This window comes from Mycteria americana, chromosome 9 (genome assembly GCF_035582795.1).
Source record: "Mycteria americana isolate JAX WOST 10 ecotype Jacksonville Zoo and Gardens chromosome 9, USCA_MyAme_1.0, whole genome shotgun sequence".
Lineage (NCBI taxonomy): Eukaryota > Metazoa > Chordata > Aves > Ciconiiformes > Ciconiidae > Mycteria > Mycteria americana.
Window position 1 is genome coordinate 38,404,682 of NC_134373.1, and position 19,828 is coordinate 38,424,509.

Below are 19,828 nucleotides of genomic sequence, written 5' to 3' on the forward strand. Positions count from 1 at the left end.
CTGTCTGTAACTTCCTTGGGTGATGCTGCCTTTCAGAAAAGACCTGGCTGGGTACATCAGTAATTTGTGCTGCCAGAGAATGGTACAAACCAGAAGACAGAAATACGGTCGAACTTGTGAAAGGCCACTTCGGTCCAGGCTTGTTTCACATGAATGTCTGATCCTCCACCTATTCCTACTCCCACTCTCTGGGACGCGCACCGTGTTCAGAAGAGACAAAGTGATTGCAGTCCCTTAGCTGTGAGGTAGCATCTTTTTCTTCTCCTGAGGAGTAAGAGGCTTGGCCAGGCTTGCAACATCCCCAGCAGCTATAAACGCTGTAATTAGGGAAGATCTAGCCGTGCAGGCACAGAGTAGATAAGACTAGGTGACCTCTAACAGTCTCTTCCTTTCTGTAACTTCTGAAATCTCTCATTAGGATATTTACTGAACATAGATGAAGCAAGAATAAATTCTTCCATGTAACTTTAGTATTGATTGAACTCTGAATCATCTAACAAAATGGAACAGAGGGTGAGAGAAAATGTTTCAAGCTGGAGTGCTCAAGCGTTAAAAATTGGTTCAAGTTGGATTCAGTTTTAATACGTGTAGCAGTAAGAAGGCATTTTGTTTCAAAATTATAACTAAATTTTACCACTACCAATCAACAAAGTTATGGAAACTTCTTGAAATTAATTTTATACATAATACATTTTTATGGTAACTGGGTTCTCAGTTTCCTGAGAGAAGTAGAGTATAAAATAAGGCCGTGTACCTGCAGAGGAGGAACCAATGCAATTTTATATGAGAACACCAAAACTCTCACTGTGGCTTACCTCAGTGCGTTACACCCATCCTAATAGTTAGATCAGGCTCCAGTGGCTTTTTACTTATTCATTCAGTGCCCTGTTCACACCCCATTAGAATCAACAGAAGGCTTTCTTTCGCTATGAAGGGTTCAGAATGGTTTAAATTTTTTTTCCAGAAAATTAATTTGCATGAAATACCCACCGTGTAAGAGGATGTTGGGAACTCTCACACTATGTTACCAAATATAATTCACTCCCGTTGCAAATACAACTTATGAACATTAACAGAAATATTCTTTATTATCATCCAAGGAAAAATATATAAAATTCAAGTATTCTTCATGATGAAAGACATGAATATAAATAATTGTGTGTGTAATCACAATAAAACCATAATTCTAGTTGTATAATAAGATTGAAAAGAGCTATGTTTATAAATATGTACAGTGGACTACAGATGAATATTATGGAGATTGTTTTCGAATGCTGTAGAATAAAACTCCATTTGTGTTTGCTGTATTTCCAAAGAGGAAAAAAATCGGCTATCAGTGAGATAAACTGGCATTTGTTTCATGTGATTGCTCTGCCTGTCATAATTCCTTTATAGAATAGATTTCTATAACAGAAATCATAATTGTGACATAAATACAAACTATTATAGCAATAACCAACTAGGCAAAAGGCTTCTTATTGCATTATAAGCAATTTGCAGTTCACAGAAGCTCCATTATGCTATCCAAAGAATAATGTGGGCTTCAGATAAAATAAGCGTGTTACTACTTACTTACACTTCATTGTTTTTTAAAGAGATACAGTCCAGGTATTTTAAAAGCAGTTTTAAAATGGACTAGAAGTTTTTTAAAACTTTGTTGATCTCAGTCTTCTCAAAACAATTCATTCTTAAACACTTCCAAATATGATGTTTTTCTCTTTGCATCTAAACGTCTCTGGAACATTCTTCCCATTTTCTTCATTTTCTGGTCTCTCTTTCAAAATTAATCATCCCATATAACTTCTTTTTTTTCCTAGTGGTATGTGTTGGTTAATAGATTTATGACAAAAAAAGGGAAGGATATTTACTCCACAATTGCTTGCTTCATCTCTGATTATTATTACTTACTATTGTACTGCATTACGCTTTTGAAGTTACAGGCATATCATGTGATTGTAGATGACTATCACACAGAACTACTCACTTTAAAGAAAAGGAAAGAAGAAAAAACTGGAAAAAACCCAAGAAGCTGACAAAATGCTGAGTAAAATTTTGGTTTTTTAAAAAAATTTCTTGAATAAGAAGTTGTGTGTCACACACTGAATTACTACACTTACTAAGAATTTTGTGCAGAGTTGCACTGCTACTGGCTGGTAGCTGAAGCAAGGTTCAGTTAAAAAAATTCAGAAATAAAGACTTGCATGGTCTTACCCTCAGAAAGAATACTACGGAGAACTTGTTTAATAATGTTTAATTGCATACATCTACGTGTGTGTATGTATATAGAGATATGTATGTAAATATATACGAATGCTCAATTGAAAAGACATATTAGAACAAGATTTGTGAATGTGCAGCAACTATAAGAACTAGACCAACAGATGTATTTCTCAAAAACATATTTGGAAGCTTAATCATAAACATGAAAGCCTGAGCGTAGTGTTTAGCTTCATGTGAATCAACTTATGTGCATAGTTTGCTCTCTAAGGAGAGCGAGAATTCAAAATGTGGTTTTATGGGTTCTGGTTAGTTGCAACATTTCATCTCCGTGGAAATAAATAGAAAACTGGGGTCTTAAGATTACTTATTTAGCAATTTTTCCTTATATTGCATGGCTTTGTAATTTATTGTTGCCTATAAAACTGTAAATTAACTGGACTTATTACCGATTTCTCTGATGAGACAGAATATGCTTTCAGTAATAACACAACCTTTTGGTCCTTGGGGAAGGAAACACAAAGAAGGAACAATGAGCTGTGAGTTACAAACAACGTAAGTTTTGTTTTGTTCTGCAAATCGTTTGTGAAGCTGCTACACTGTCTTTGTCGAAAGAGGTCACAGAGCTTTCATTTCATCACTCAGAATGGCCAGGGTACCACTAACTTACAACGTGTACAACGTGTGTTAATACAAAACCCAATAAAGTAAGCCTTTTAAAGAAAAGTGTCTCTTGCCTTGGTCACAGTTTTCTTCGTCACTGCCATCCACACAGTCATGGATCCCATCACAAAGCCATCTGACAGGGATACAGTAGGCCTTATTTTTGCATCGAAACTGATCTTCTTTACATTCTGTTACACAATCCATCTGTGTGAATACAGATATGAACTAAGTATTAATGAATGAGAAAAACAACAACGTACTTAAAGACAAACCTAACAGAATTTACCACCACTGGTTTTTTTGTTGCCCTACATATTTAATACAATTAAGTTGCCCCTGACAGCGGAATGTGCAATTTAAATAGTTACTGAAGTCCAAGTGAAATTGTAACCACACATTATATATGTTCTGATATTACTTCTTTATGTTGCTTAGTATTAGCAATGGAAACAACGGCTACATTCACATTTCTGAAGTCAACTGCCCTAAGAGAACCAACCCTGGACATGAGGCCAGTTAGTGCAAACTGACTCATATCCACATTGATCAGGACTAGAAACCTCTGGAGTGGACTGTCTTCACCTGCACCATGTAGCATTTGGCTCGGGCATCCTTCAGGCTCTAACTGGCACCTTTATGGCTCTGCAAAATAACAACTATTTTTGGTCTTTTTTTCTTGAAGTTGTACCTGAAGGTGGTAATTTTTTAAAAAGATACCAACAGTGCAACATGTAGGAAGAGCATGGCATGAAGACCCACAGAGGCTGCAGTGCCTGGTAGGATTGTATTAGATGAATCTAGAGGACAGAGGGAGCCAAATGTGACACAAACTTGTCCACGCTGCCAGTACAGAGCAGTCCCTGAAGAAAACTCCCCCAGAACCACGCTCAGGTTTTGACTCAGGGGAAACAAATTTGTCTACTCCAAAAGGTGACCACAAGAGCAAACAAACATAATGCAATGTAACTACCAGGGAACCAAAATCATGGGGCTAAGTAATCTGACAGTGTTCAATGGATGCAAAAAAACCCCATTTGACTTTTTAATTATTTTCAGTTCTAAAACTGTTAACAAATTTCATGTCAGATAGTAGGAAAAAAAAAATCATCAGAAATTTGTCAGCTACCTCATCAGATCCATCAGCACAGTCATACTCTCCATTACATTTCAAAGATGCCGAAATGCAGCCTCCACTTGCACACACGTACTCACTTGGAGAGCAGGTTGGAGATGCTGGTTACAAACACATATTTTAGCATTAAGAAAAAGAGAATTAATAAATAAGTTGCTTTACAATTTAATGTTTTCATCTGGTTAACATAGTGAGCAAACATGTTATCTGTAGCTGATCAGAGCTTTTCCAAACTTTCATGAACTACAACGAAATATTTGACAAAACTTAATTGTTGTATCCTAAGTAAAATGGATAATGATAGAGAATGGATATTTGTGTTTTATCATTGAGAAATTTCTTTTTGTGCTCTCCTTGTGCTTGGTAACAATGGACACATACACATATTCATAGAATGAATATATTGAAAAAAATGCATTCCTTAAAATAGGCTTATGGTTTAGCTAAAGTTACGTAAGTGTTTATAATTAAACTTAATTTATAAGACTATGGTTTTAGAAAGTAGACCTTATTACAATTAAAATAAAAACATATTAATCAGTTTTATTTAAAATACAGGTGGAAATTTTTGTGGCATTGTAAATCAGAGGAGTTTCATCATAGGCTTCTACCAACTGCACCTATTTAGACGAAGCTTACAAAAAATTTAGGAAGATTCCTGCAAAAATAAACAACTGCATTTTCCAAGACAGTAATAAGGAAATAATAACAACAAAAATAATAATTTGCTAGAGAAAACCTTTGCATAAGGACTAGTAAAAATTGAATGAACACCACAAAGCAAAAAAATCCTCAGAGACACTTTAGTAACATGCCAAGAATTACTGCTCTTTTCAGAACAGAATTGTATAAGCTGAGTATACATTATAGAATTATATTTCAATATAATTAAATACTATTCCCCCAAAAAAGCTTCTTATCGCATAGCTGTACATAAGTGGGGTTTCCAAAACATGAGTAGAACACAAAGATACACACCCCAAAGATAAAGTATTTCAGATTTCTTTGCACTCCTCCTACCCCTAGTGAACAAGGAATCTTGATTTGTTGATTTATTTTCTCTTTGTTCATTCTGATTTAGTCCTTGCTTCATTTTATTTCTCAGCATTATTTAAAACAATACCTGGTTCACAATTTTTCTCGTCATCCCCAAGTTTGCAGTCTTCATGACCATCACATTTCCATTTCGCTGATATGCATTGACCATTGGAACACTGGAACTGATCTCTTGAACAGCCTGTTTCACAATGCCTCTGGCACAAAAAACCAACATATGTACGAGATCAAGAGTTTAATACAAACATTGGTAAATATACAGCCAATCAGAGAAATTACAGCCTATACTCCTCCACACTATGAAATACAGTAATGCCTTGTGAAATAAAACATGTTTGTAGATAAGACTCATGAAAGGTGGCTTGCACCATCTAAGTAGCTGGGAAGCACCTGAGCTCCAGCACTGCAGGAAAGGAGAAGGGACAAAAAGGAACAGGAAAGAACAGAAAAAGAGCAAAGCAAATATGCAGCGAGCTTCTGCTACACAAGAAACAGTCTACATGGTGTTTTCTCAAAAAAAGCCCTCACAAACCAAACCAAACCAGAGCACACCACAGCACACCACTGCTGTGTGTAGAAAAACTAGTTCCCCAACCAGGACACAAAATACTTCCAGGATGGGAAGAGGTCCAGATCATTGCTGGGACAAAAAGGTGTAGACTATTGTTAACATGACTTGATTTTATTTGCATGTTCTCTTTTTAGGATAACTATTTCAATAGTTTTAGTTTTAATTTAGTAAAGATATTTGCGTATATGGATTCATGTGTAGAATTCCCATTGCTGCTTTTAAAAATATTCATATGTGGGAATCCATTATCCAACAATATAAAACTACTAATTTTTTAAACAAATATTTTTCTTGGAAGAAGCTTACCTCATCTGAGCCGTCTGCACAGTCATAGTCTCCATCACACCAGAATCTTGCTGAAACACAGTCTCCATTTGCACAAAGAAAGTCTTTCAAAGTGCATGTTTGAGGCTCTGAATAAAGAAAAGTAACAACCCTAGGTTTATTAGCATTTCCGTAAAATATTTTATACATAAAACCCTGAATCCATCAATGAATGACTGTAACAAAGTCAAAACCACTAACTTGCAAACTATAAGGATTTTTTTTCTGTTGGATTTTGTTTCATAACATTTTATAACTAAATTTCATTTACATATAGTAAGACAGTAATGAAAATACTTTCGTTTCAGTTCTATCAAATTTCTTTGGAAATTTATGTGATGCTGACTATATAAATATTATTTATTATAATGCACATATGTTATTACAGGTTTTGTGAGAGATGTACCAGCGACTAGAAATTCATTTTGCACCTGTTAATATCCAATGTAATTAGAACTAACCAAATCTTTCACTTCCCATCACACAATAGCATACCATTTATCACATACCTTTTAATATACGTGTGCGTGTCAAGAGTCAGCTTCCCCTGTGCTAAGCATTCAGGGGAACAGTATTGAGATGGTAAATGGAATGCCTAAGAAGTAAGGTTTGGGGTTTCAAGTAAAATCAGTTTTCCAGAAATTAAGTATGGGAGGAAGCATAACAATAATCCACTGACTTAAATAATACTGACAAAATTGTTAGAGAGATTTAACAGACTGAGAATACAGTGAGTTGCAAAAGTTAATGGACAGTATACTTTCATAAAAAAACCACTCCCATTAATTTGTTAGAAAGCACAGAAAAGGAAAAAAAAAAGGTAAGGATAAGGATGGAATTTTCAAGTAATTTGAGGGATACAGAAGGGAGATGTTAGATAAAAAGAATCTAAGGAGCTTACATATGGATAGGAGACATAAAGGTTGGAAGTTAAGTGGGATATTTTGAGATAAATGGGTATGTTGTTCTAATCCCTAGGAAGAAATAAAACACAGGGAGGTCTGAAGTCATTATAAAAGGTGGATGCAATAAAGGGAAAGAGTAGATACAAAATTAATTCAAGATACAGGCAAAGCGAACAGGAGAAGCAGGCTGCAGGGAGTGATGGAGTAACCCTGAGAAGGTGAGACTGGCTGCTTCAGCCTATTTACTTCACTGTCTGCACAGCTCTGCGTTTTCGCTGCTGCTGCCACAAAAACATGGGCAAGGGGACCAGTGTGGAAGATTCCCCCAGCAGAATACTACGTGCTTTCCTCCTGAAAATGAGGACCATTAAAAAAGACATTGGAAAAAATGAAGGTAATGTCTGGACTTTGGACCATTAGATTAAACAAAGGGAGAGAAGTAGTGGGGACTGAGGAGAACTTAAGCAAGTCTCTACATGCAATTTAGACTATGCTAGTCAGAGAGCTTTGGGAAAGCAGGACTGAAAAAGCAAACAAGGATTATTTGTGGGATTATTTCCATCGCAGTAAACGTTGTGTGATGTAAATAATGTAAAATCAAGAATAAGGATTAATTAGTAAGACCTTTTCAACAGAGAGATGGGAAAAGAGTTCAGGCAAATGGTAAACGACAGTGACTAAATCATTGGAGGAAGGGTAAAAAAGAAAGGGGAGAGACTGAGAGCAGGCAGCAGCAATGGACAGTAATGGACTGGGTAATGCTAAAGGGTCCTTTCGCTGGTTATGGAAGGTGGAAGCATGAATGCTTTTGAAAAATGTACCATAGTGATCAAGGACAGCAAACACAAAATTAGAGGCTTCCAGTTCAGAAGAATTTGGTAAATATCAGCATGAGAATATACTAGACATGAGTTGCGCAGACCTAAGGTAAAGTTGAACTTAGGGCTTTTTCTGGATTTATAAAAATCATAAACCGTTTCAAGAAAGGAATAGTTTTAACGGACCTTTCAGCTACTTTTTTTTTCTTCACTTCATAAAAAAATTCAAATGACCACGTTTGAAGGTCTTTAAGAGAAATTTCATTTTTCAGGTAGGCACAACTTTTCATTTTGCAGTTGTAGGAAAATCATAATAAAAGCAGATCTACAGAAATTGCATCAGTTCTCCAGCAATGTTATATTTAAGCAAATCAAAGGTTAGCATTTATATGGATTCTTAGAGTATACACATGCTACTTCGCATTTTTTTCAAAGCAAAAGCTCATTGTATAAACGTTAGCAAATCACTGACATTTGATTCTTTTTGTTGTCAACAGGCCAGGAAGAGGAAGTTCACAATATGATAAATTATTTAAAGGAAATAATTTGTGGAAAAAGTAATCCACATGCAAATAAACATTTGTCATGTTTCTATATTGATTTGCAAAATATAAGCAAATACATTTTCTATACTGCTAATGAATTATTTATAAACAGAGATTTGATTCTGGAAAAATGTACACAACGAGCTAACTTCTCAATTCTCCGTTTGCAAGAAATATCTCTTCTGCTGCTGGAATACTTCTCTGTGATTTACATATGAACACAGAAAAGTACTTTCCCATCAGTGCTCAGACTGTTAGTGAAAGGAATAAGTATTAATAGACTTCTGTATAACCAATGAAGGACAGCATCTTTCAGTTTCTGCTTTATAAAAACATTGAAACTCTTTCCCAAGAAAAGCATTTTTTAATTATTGGAAAGAGTTTTATTTGAAACAGAGCACATAAGATGATCTAGTTCTTTCACATTTTAAATTCTGAAAATAATCTATAGAGCCAACAGACATTTGTCGTCAACTTAAATGGTATCAAGAAAAAGATCTCATGGGAAATATTTAAAATTATTTAATATTAGGGGTTCAATTTTGCATTTGATGGGTATAGATATTGCACTACGTCTTGAATAGAAAGGATTTTTTAGGAGACTGATGTACTGATATACAATTTTGAGGGGAAAAAACCATAACTTTTTTTCTTAAAATTGGATATGAAGTTCAAACTCATAGTGTACTTTTTCCTGTATTTGTGCAAGACAAGTATGTTTGCTCCTTGTGAGAACTCTCTGTCTTGTAGCAGCTGTTACAAAGCAAACTTTTACAGAAACTAATTTGTATAATAGGAAACGTGGAACTTGCACGTAGAAGAAGTAACAGCAATACAAACATGGGATAGGAGCATCCCAACCAAAATGAGTAAGAAGTGTACATTAACCTCTTGATTCACCCTGGCATTTGGCAGTAGATCACAAAGATTTAGAGGAATTAGGGGACATACTTAGGCCACACTTTCTTGTGATGAATGAGTATTGATCAGATCTACTACTAGATGGTTGTGTTGGAGTTGAAACCTTTCAATAAGCCAAGTATCCGGTATGACGCATCCACATAACATCAGTGAAACAGTATCATCATGATGTTGTGAGTTAACCCCAGAGGGTAGCTAGGCCACACACAGCCGCTCAGAGGGGTAACAGTTTGAAAACTTGTGGGTTGAGATAAAGACAGTTTAATAGGTAAAGCAAAAGCTGCATGCACAACCAAAGCAAAATAATAATTCATTCACTACTTCCCATCAGCAGGCTGGTGTTTAGCTGCTTCCAGGAAAGCAGGGCTTCATTACGTGTAACCATCTTGGGAAAACAAATGCCATCACTCCCAACGTCCCCCCTTCCTTCTCCTTCCCCAGCTGTATATGCTGAGCATGACGCCGTATGGTCTGGAATAGCCCTTTGGGCAGTTGGGGTCAGCTGTCCCGGCTGGGTCCCCTCCCAGCTCCTTGTGCCCCCCAGCCCACTCGCTGGTGGGGTGGGGTGAGGAGCAGCAAAGGCCCTGACCGTGTGTCAGCACTGCTCAGCAGGAGCGAAAACATCCCTGGGTTATCAACACTGTTTCCAGCGCAAATCCAAAACAGAGCCCCATACGAGCCGCTATGAAGAAAATTAACTCTGTCCCAGCCAAAAACAGCACACGTGACAAAATGGAAGAGAAGGAAAAAACAAAACCACCCTTCTTTACAATACTGCTACAATACTACAATACTTCTTTTACACCCTCCATTACAATACTGCTAAAAACAATAACATGGACCATCCTGCAGAATGAATACCTGTAAACACAAGGTAATTAAAGTGGTCATAGGTGGGGGTTTTTTTCATAATGTGGCATTAAATGCAGATTTTCTTTACTTATTTATTTTCATTAACTTTACTTAGCACTGTATTTCACCAAAACAAAGACGACACTTGTTCTTTGTTAATCTAAGCATAAGACTGGTAGGTGTATATAAAAGAAGAAGCCTTTGATACACATCATTTTATCATACTAAAATAGCATACTTGCCTTTGGCTAGCATTGACACCTGGCTGCTTTTAGACAACTGACACGAGCCATCATCTGACTTGCATCAAGCCAGTTGAGCCTTAAGCAATGTAAAGAATGTGAATTTACAGCACTATCCACTCAAAATTTACTCAAGATGACACTATCAGACGCTCCAGCTTAGTTTCTTTCAATATGCTGGTTGAAAATGTTTTCACTTAAACATTAAATAATTGCTACTTCTCACTGCATTTGGGATACAAACTTATCCCAGGACAAAATTAACTAATTTCTTTTCTTGACAACTTGTAGGAGCAACAAAACAGCATTGAGAAGATTCTCTAGCAACAGCAATGTTTTTATGCTGATTGAATTCATGCCTTTCTACAGGATTATTACATTTGCTGTGCTTCAATGTTTACAGTGAATCATATTTTCTTTAATTACATTCACTAAAACATTACTGGTGCCTCCTTTTCAGCAGGAATAAGATAGTCATTACTATGGAATTTTCCTTTTTTGAAGTTCCCTGAAAGAGAAAATACTATTTTTGCTCTAATTTGTTTTTAAAAATCCAAATAAACCCTGAAAGCAAAATCCCCCTCCAAAAAATATTAAGTCAGAAGAGTTAAAAATGCATTCTACTTTGCTTAGTGCTAACTCGGTATAGACCTATAACCTTCCTAATAACCCTTACTTATTTGGGAGGGTCCAAATATAGTTAAAGACCAATAGACTGTGAGACAAATACAGTTAAAGAGCAAAGTCATAACGGGCACAACTATTTGCATTATACCGCTAATAATTTTTCACACCTATATGTGATATGTTTTAACATGCATTCTGTTTCACTTCTGGTAACTTTACCAGGATGCTGCGTGTGCATGCAAAGAACCTATTACTAAATACTTGAGCTGAATTCCTATAATTCAATGAGTTCATTCTGCATTCTTCAGAAACAACTCATTTTCTGATAGTTGCCTGACAAGCCCTTTGTATACTCCTGTATGCTATGAACAACTTATCGTAATGTGCAATGTAATATATTTTGTCAAATGCTTTTGAAGTTCTAATTTCATATATATTTGTTTCATTACACTTTAGTCTATAAGTGGCTTGACAGCCTATAAAGAATTTTATATATCTATTACAAACAACTGAACAGTATTATGTATTTTCCCAATGCTTCCAATATTTTGAATTTTACAACTGTGTCAGCCTACTGTATTTAATTTAAACAGCAGAATATGGGATTCAAGAATTAGAAGTGAAGTATGCATTTGACAAGCAAAAGAAAGTTAAAAAAAAAAAAAGCTAACACAAACTACAGTTCACCACTCCGGCCTTTAGTTTGGTGCACTGGCTGTGTCTGCGTACTCTCAACTCACTAATTCCGTCCATTACAATTAACTACAGATTTCTTTATCTGCAAGTATAGAAAACAGCCAAGAACTGAATATATAACTTAATTATTGATGTGAACACAAAGATGGCAAGCTTAATAAATATATATATATGTAAAAAAACCCCAGATAGATGATTGCGCCCTTATTATTTGAACTTTTTTTTTAATCACTTTGTACTATGAGAATCTAAACTTTAAGGAAAAAAAAAATTAATATTGGTTGATAAATAAATCCCACTTCACACGTGGTAAATTTCAAATAAGATCCTTGACACTTATTTTGCAAACAGCAATAAAGTTTTGTGGAAGTTGTTTTTTTTTAAATTTTCAGCTTTCCAAAAGATTATCTAGTCATGTAGATTAACACCACGATAGCAAAACTATGTCTCTCTATTTGATTTTTACATGAGAATAAAAGAACATAAAATAATTTCTTGGTATTTATAATACAAATGAAAATGGAAAAATCCCACTGGCACTAATAATCAATTCCTAAGTAAAATCTCCCACAAAGTTAAGCAAGCTTTTGTGTGCCAACCCCCCCTGGGGTATGACAATAAATAGTTCTGAGTGAATACTGAGCCACATCACATTTTCCCCTTTAGATGAAACACTTGCATATGAGAACTACAGCACTATTGCTTGCAGTAACTCACAACATTTTCAAATGTAGATAATAATGAAAAGGCAGACAAATCCACTTTAACCTTTAAAGCAGAATGAGCTAGTCTTCAGACGTCATGTACCTACGGACACCATGTCTCAAACTGGAGAAAGGGGCAGACAGCATGTACTCAGCATTAGAATGCCTAATTTATTAAGCTTTCTAGGTTATCACCCTGAAGATACTAAATATACATTCATGACATACAATCAGGAATATGCATTCAAGATTACCTACACAACAAGATATTAATTTCTTAGATTTCTAAGTACAAAAGAAAAAAAGAACAGAAATTGTCAACTGAAGAGAAGGACTTCAGAACTGTTTGTGGAATTTCCCTCTTGAAATATTTTATAAAGGCAATGATTATGAGATAAAACCATTAAGAATTTGTCATTTCTTCCTGAGAACCAGATGTAAATTAACTCACTGAAAGTGGTATTACAGAGATTTATTAGCCATTCCGGTTCCTCATAGGCAGGAGAAAAATAGGCTAACTGATATGTTGAATAACAACATCTACTTCTTAATGTGATTAAGTATTATAGAAATGGACTTCTCACGATACAAAACAAGGCAAATCATCTCAGGAATATAATGACAGTGAAGGGCAGGTAGTGTTTGATCAAACTTTATTATTAACAAATGTTTATCACTTTATCACTGAGCAGTTTTTATGATTCTTATCTAGAGATAAGACTCAATAAGATAACTTATTGACAAAGGTAAACTAATTGTAATATTTATTTTGAATTCATCAGATTATTGAGAAGTCATAGGTCAGGCATTTTTGCACAGCTGATACAGAATTACAGCTCTTTATAAGAATGAATAAAATTGAATTTCAGCAAGGGACATTTTCAATTCTGGTCAACTGATTTTCAACAGATCACATGGCATCGTATAAAAACATACACGTGCAGTTTATCAAAATTGAAAAGTTTCGTCTGACATGTTGCTAAACTGACTCCACTCCTTATAACATGTACTTAGGTAAAAGTTACTTACTACAGTTTTCTTCATCCGAATTATCACCACAATCGTTTTGGCTGTCACATCTCCAATGATCTGGAATACAGTTGTTGTTTTTGCACTGGAATTCATGAGGCCCACAAGTTTTTTTATCTGTAATTAAGATGAATATCATTTACGTTATTGCAGACAACGAGTCAAAATGGGAAAGACTGCTACTAAACAGTGACAAGACAATATTGCTAGATACATTTAAGAAGGAGCAACCATAGTACTTAAAAGGTTACTTTCAGAAATAATTTATTTCTCATACCACATTCTTTAAGATTCTATTTATTCATTCATACCAAAAGAGATATGCTCATAAATTTGATTATAAAATTGAAATATGGACTGTATACTGTCATTTAAAGTAAAAAATATGAAATTCAGAAGTGATCACAAATTAGTTTGAAGAGAGGGTATTATTGCACTGAATCTCAAAAACTGCATTGACTTCTCCCTGAATTTATAGGTAAGATTGCTTTACAAAAGATCAGATCACAGTAAACCAAGAGAATATTTATTTGAAAATGTACAAAATATATATTTCTCAAAAGCTATGTTTGCATATAATAATTTAAGACTAATCATACCTGACAGAAAACTGCATTTTGATTTATGTTTTCACCTTCTGATGTCTTGGATTGGAATTCTACTTATACAAAGTAAAACATTATAAAGCATATAATGCTAAACTGAGATTAATTTTCTTCATGCAGTAAATTTTCAATGAGCTTTTGCGGTTACAGAGCAGCATTGTAGGCAAAGCCTCTTGGAGATGCATGAACATTCTGAACTCCTCCAGCAGGAAGGAGCTGCCTCTGTGTTTTACTTATATTTTTTATTTCTTGAGTAATTCTTTCAGGTTCTAAGGACTGAGATGAAATGAAGTAAATTAAAAAGTTATCAGTGACATTTTCTTTGAAAAAAAAAGTTTGCTTTGTAAAAGCCTCAATGACATATTTAAAATTACATGTCACTGTGATGATATTTCAATAGAAATTTTTTAAATTTCCACTAAGCTATTTCATAGCATGTCAGTTCAGACTTCATACTGCTATCACGACAACTTGATGAGTTCTAATAACTGCCAGAATGAAGGAGGAGTGAAACACTTGCTTAAATCAACCTGCTTTCTCTGCCCGTGAAATGGAAAGGACCACAAATTAGAGGTATTAGATTTGATGCTATGGCCCAAACTGCTGCTTTTTGTGCTTTGTTTGAGGTGTGGTTCTGTAACTAGAGTGATAAATCAAAACTACATTTGAATATCAAGAAGGTGGAGGTAAATGGTGATGCAGCTCAGTTGTGTACACTCAAAAATTTGGTAATTACAATACCGCCTTTTGCATTATCCTTATTCTCTGCCAATATCATGACTGTAAGTAGTTTTCTCCCAAAACACTTCCTCCTGCGATGTTTCTCAAGATGACAGTCTATAACATTTCAATCATGACATTTCAAATACTTGTGTTGGCAAGCACTTAAATATTTAACATTACAAAACATAAAAATACCCCCTGCTGAAAATAAGAGACTCTTGTATTTTGCTTCTGTAGCTTTGCAAAAGATCAAGTTTCAAACCAGAAATCCATCCTATATTTATTAAAGTACTTCTAGTAAAGTCTACAATCTTCCATTAACATCTCTGCCCACAAAATGAGTCCTAAAGACTAATGACAGATTGTATTCTATTTATCCTTCCACATTCAATAGGAGTACCAAGATCTAATCAGTAATACAAAAAAGCCAGAGATGACATCCCTTCATTTCAGCTGCCTGCTAGGATGAAGGCAACACGCAATATATCTTTTCTTACTCTTCATAAAGAATTATCCAGTTCTCAAGGATGCTAAATCCATTTTCTAGCATTGCCTCTTTACATTTGTGAAGAAAGGCTGGATTTTTTTTTTTTAATTTATCCGAGTGTAGTCTATCCTTATGATTACCACTTGAATATTAATCTTTCACTTCTTACTCTATTTTTACCAAACACAAAGGAATATTCAATTATTTTTTTTATACAAAATATTCTGCATGTTTGTAAGGCGCTTTCTTCTTCACAAATCTGAAAGCTTTATTCTTCCTTTGGGTTGACTGATCTCTCGTAGCAGCTTACACTTGACAATGTCTTACAAACCAGATTTGCTTGTTGTCTTGTATTTCCTTCTTCATGTTAATGAGAGCCGAGGAAAACACTAGGATACTAGAACTAAGATATAACAAAGAGGAAGATTTGGGAAAGTTGTGGAACAAATATTTGATCTTTGAGAAAGACTGATTTACACAACTCAAAGGAAATAGTGCAAGACCTTATTTTTTTGAATTGTGGAACCCTGAAAAGCACACACGGGCCCACACACATTTTGTCATTGCTGTCTTCAACACTAAATTACTTTCCATTTTTCTTAAAATGAGACCACCTTAAAATGTGAAAGTTCAGATAGGAATGATGCAAAGGCAAAGTAGTAAGTACTCATAACTCAATTCTCAGATTTCTCTCTTCAAATTATTATTAAGAGATTCCTTGATCTACTGTAACAGGCAAAGGATCCTTATCAGAAATTTCTGTGACTGCCTGAGGTAGCTGCTGGTTGGTTGGGGTTCAGCTTTTGTGCTAGGATTTTATTTCAGAAATAATTCTAAATGAGCATGAAGAAAATAGGATGAAGGTTTAAATGGAAAACAAAACAAAGCAACCCCCAAAATATTACATATGCACCCTTAAAAGCATTTTGATTCAAATATCAATCCCTACGAATTAAAACACTATTTTGTCACTAATTGCACTACCTTGCCATTTGGGGATTTTAATTCCGTGTATGTGCATGTTTGTGCATTCGTATGTGTGTGTGTGCGTGCGCCTGAGAGGGATAAAATCCAAAATGAAAAGAAATCCGCTTTTGATCACTAGCTGTTCTAGAGCTTGGCAGGCTGTCACTGATGCTGGATACAGGAAATTATAAGCCTGTTGAAGGAAGTTCAAGTTTATATAATGCATCCTTCAAATGTCTCAAAGAACATATTCTTCATCATCAGAAAAAACCTTACTTTGACTCTTTAGGCTAAAAATAAAATTAATATTAAAAAAGTGAGGAAGCAGAAAGCAGTCATACCAATGTTGACACATTATGCTAGGAAAGACCTGAAATACATATAACCTTTAAAGCAGACTATAATCACTTTCCAAGACACACACAGCTTTCTTCAGATTCTAACTCAAACAGGGCGTTTTTTTAATGTAAAGTATTAAAGTTGTGAGCAAGGATTACCATAATTTAATGGCTTCTTTTAATTGCTTGGACAGAAAGCATGAAATAACTCTCCCTACTGTTCCTTGAAAAACACCATATACTCATTAATAAACATACATTTCCTAATGCTACTTCAATTGTCTGAGTCAGAAAGTAACCACAGAAGACTAAATACATTCAGACTACTTCTGACACATTTACTCAATGTAATATCTCCAATAATGCACAGTAGCAGATGTTGACTAAGCAAAATACATGACTATGCAGCACTTAAGCAAAAAAGAGATTACCTTTTATACAAGTTTTGCATTGTAAATACTTTAGAAATTAACTATAAACGATAACAAGTTAGTATTAGCATCAACATATGCAGATCTTTATTATACTCATCTTGCAGCTTTAGAATTGTATTCTATCAAACTTTGTTCATAAAAATAACCACCTTTAAATTAAAAAAAAACAACACAGAAGACCAAACTGTTAAAACTATTGCTATACTAATATCATTTAAACATATTTCAAATGCTAAAATTATGAAAAACTTTAAAATGTGATTAAACCCACCCTGTTTTTGTCAAGGCTTAGTTGTTCTATCTGTACATAACTGCGTATGGCATAGAGATTGGGAATACGGATAAATTGTTCTGTCTCCTCCAACACAAAAACTTACATGCAGCTAGCAGACTTAAAGTAGAAATGGAGATGGTTTTTCAGGGAGGTAATTAAGCTGTGTAACTCCCTGTTACAGGATGTTGTGAAAACTTCACAAAGGTTAAAAGAGACTGAAATCCATCAAGGATTATTGCATACAGAGATATATTTGACTCACAATATCTCTTATTCTCAAATTGTTAGAGGCTGGAAGAGTAGGGAAGTGATGGTCCCCCTGTACTCGGCACTGGTGAGGCCACACCTCGAATGCTGTGTTCAGTTTTGGGCCCCCCACTACAAGAGAGACATTGAGGGGCTGGAGCGTGTCCAGAGAAGGGCAACGAAGCTGGGGAAGGGTCTGGAGCACAAGGCTGATGGGGAGCGGCTGAGGGAACTGGGGTTGTTTAGCCTGGAGAAAAGGAGGCTGAGGGGAGACCTTATCACTCTCTACAACTACCTGAAAGGAGGGTGTAGAGAGGTGGGGGTCGGTCTCTTCTCCCAGGTAACAAGTGATAGGACAAGAGGAAATGGTCTCAAGTTGTGCCAGGGGAGGTTTAGACTGGATATTAGGAAAAATTTCTTCACTGAAAGGGTTATCAAGCATTGGAAGGGGCTGCCCAGGGAAATGGTTGAGTCGCCATCCCTGGAGGTATTTAAAGGACGTTTGGATGAGGTGCTTAGGGACATGGTGTAGTGGTGGTCTTGGCAGTGTTAGGTTTCTGGTTGGACTCGATGATCTTAAAGGTCTTTTCCAACCTATACGATTCTGTGATTCTGTGAGTATCCCAGGGAAGTTTCATTACAAGCCTGCTTTTCTCGCATATTCTTCCCTAGATACTAGCTTTCAGTCACTGCCAGAGACAGGATAAAAGGCAAGATGAGTCTTAGATATGAACCAGCATAACCAGTTGTATATATTGTTACTGAAAAAAACTATTTAACTTGGGATTGCATGCATTGCACCACTATACTGTTTAATTGTTCAAGTAACTTGGACATCATTCTTTCTGTTGGCTAAAATGATGAATCACAGTGAAGTACCTATTATAAATACAATTTTTCCTGTTCAGCGTTAGTTTTGGGTTTTTTTCCTCTTTGCTTTTAAATTTTGTGTCTTGAGGATATTATTAGATGAATTACTTTAAGACGCTTCGTGCCATATCAGTTGGGCTTGCATGGGTTACTCAAAATATGAATCCAGAGTTCGGAAGCTTGGAATGCTGTCTGAATTGGAAAGAAATGGGATGTTGGAGATCAAGGTGATCGGGGACAGTGCAGGAGAAAGCACCTGTGAAGTGGATCAGAAGGTGAGCAATGCAGGGGTAGTTCTATAATAGCCCAGAAGAGGATACGAAGAGTCTGTATGGCAAAGGTTCATCTCCTTTGCATTCACTGTTTCTTCAAGCCAAACGATTTCTTGGACTGTAACTTCTCTCCAGTTGATATGATTAATTAGTTTCCCCTTCTTGACAATTCAAATGATGGTTTTAGATTTTCAGTGTTGAGGAGTTCAATTTCCTAGGCATATTTACCAGCTCAAGCATTTTCATATATGTGCTTGTGTCAATTGCTTGAAAGATATCCATGGAAATTTGGCTGTCTCTCGGTGCTTTGTTCTTGATTACAACCTGCAATTTTGTTACTCTGTTGTCCCAGAGGTAGCATAAACTTGTCCAGACTCATGTGTTTCATCAAACCATTTACTGATGTGTGGATGAATAATGGTGAGAGCTTTGAATGTTCTATACAACTATTTTTGTCGTTCTCTTCCATCTCTGAACATTTTTCCATCTTTTCCTTTACAGACCTATCTTCAAATTTCCACAAGTTTTTCTGCACTCGGTGAGTGTGTGTCTTGCATTGACATCCACATTCACTGATTTTCCAACAATACTGATCCACTTATTCTGACTCTGATTGCCTGTAATCCATTTCCCAAGTGGAATATTTGTATTTATTATCTTCTTTCATGTACAACAAAAGAGCCGACTCAGTACTTTCCAACAATGCAAGCAATGACTGAGAACAGCTACTACTACTACTACTACACAGTGTGATCTGCTTTTTTCCAAGTGATAGAATAGCATACTAAGTGTATACAATAAAATATCACATACAGGCCAATGTGAAAACTGCTTAGAATTTCAACTTTCTATGAGTATTGTCTTAATAAAATAATTTTAACTGTTTCTGCAGAAATATAATCAATTTATCTGTTCTGTCAATGAGAAACATGCTAAAAACTGTAGAGTTATATTTGTGATCCAACGATGAATCTTCAGAAAAGCAATGAAAGAAATTCTTGGATTCAAAGCTAGTACTTACGTTCTAAAAAATCTGTTTCAGTGGGGCAGAGCACTGTGGTTCTGGATGTTGTGTAAAATCTGACAGAAATTAGGGCTTGGTTTGGTAATGGTGTGATTCTATCTTTGATAGTCTCTGTAGAGGATCTGCCTCCTCAAACTATCAAATTTAAGTACAGAAGTCTCATAAGTATCAGGGGCTCTTGGAGAAGTCCTACGGGGATGCAAAGTTTGTGGAGTGCTGTGTTAGGGCACATCACTCCCTGGAGCTCACCGAGAGAAGCAAAAGTTGGTCGTGTCAAGTTGGAA

General features: G+C 35.6%; 1 protein-coding gene across 1 annotated transcript in view; it reads right to left on the reverse strand.

The window, feature by feature from the left end:
- LRP1B (LDL receptor related protein 1B) overlaps nucleotides 1-19,828 on the reverse strand; it is a 482,733-nt gene that overhangs the window by 64,766 nt on the left and 398,139 nt on the right. The window contains exons 66-70 of the mRNA XM_075511235.1: nucleotides 13,306-13,422; nucleotides 5,949-6,055; nucleotides 5,139-5,268; nucleotides 4,010-4,116; nucleotides 2,955-3,087 (exon numbers count right to left, since the gene is read on the reverse strand). Of these exons, the coding sequence (XP_075367350.1) occupies nucleotides 2,955-3,087; nucleotides 4,010-4,116; nucleotides 5,139-5,268; nucleotides 5,949-6,055; nucleotides 13,306-13,422 (594 nt within the window). The remainder of the gene's footprint in view (nucleotides 1-2,954; nucleotides 3,088-4,009; nucleotides 4,117-5,138; nucleotides 5,269-5,948; nucleotides 6,056-13,305; nucleotides 13,423-19,828) is intronic.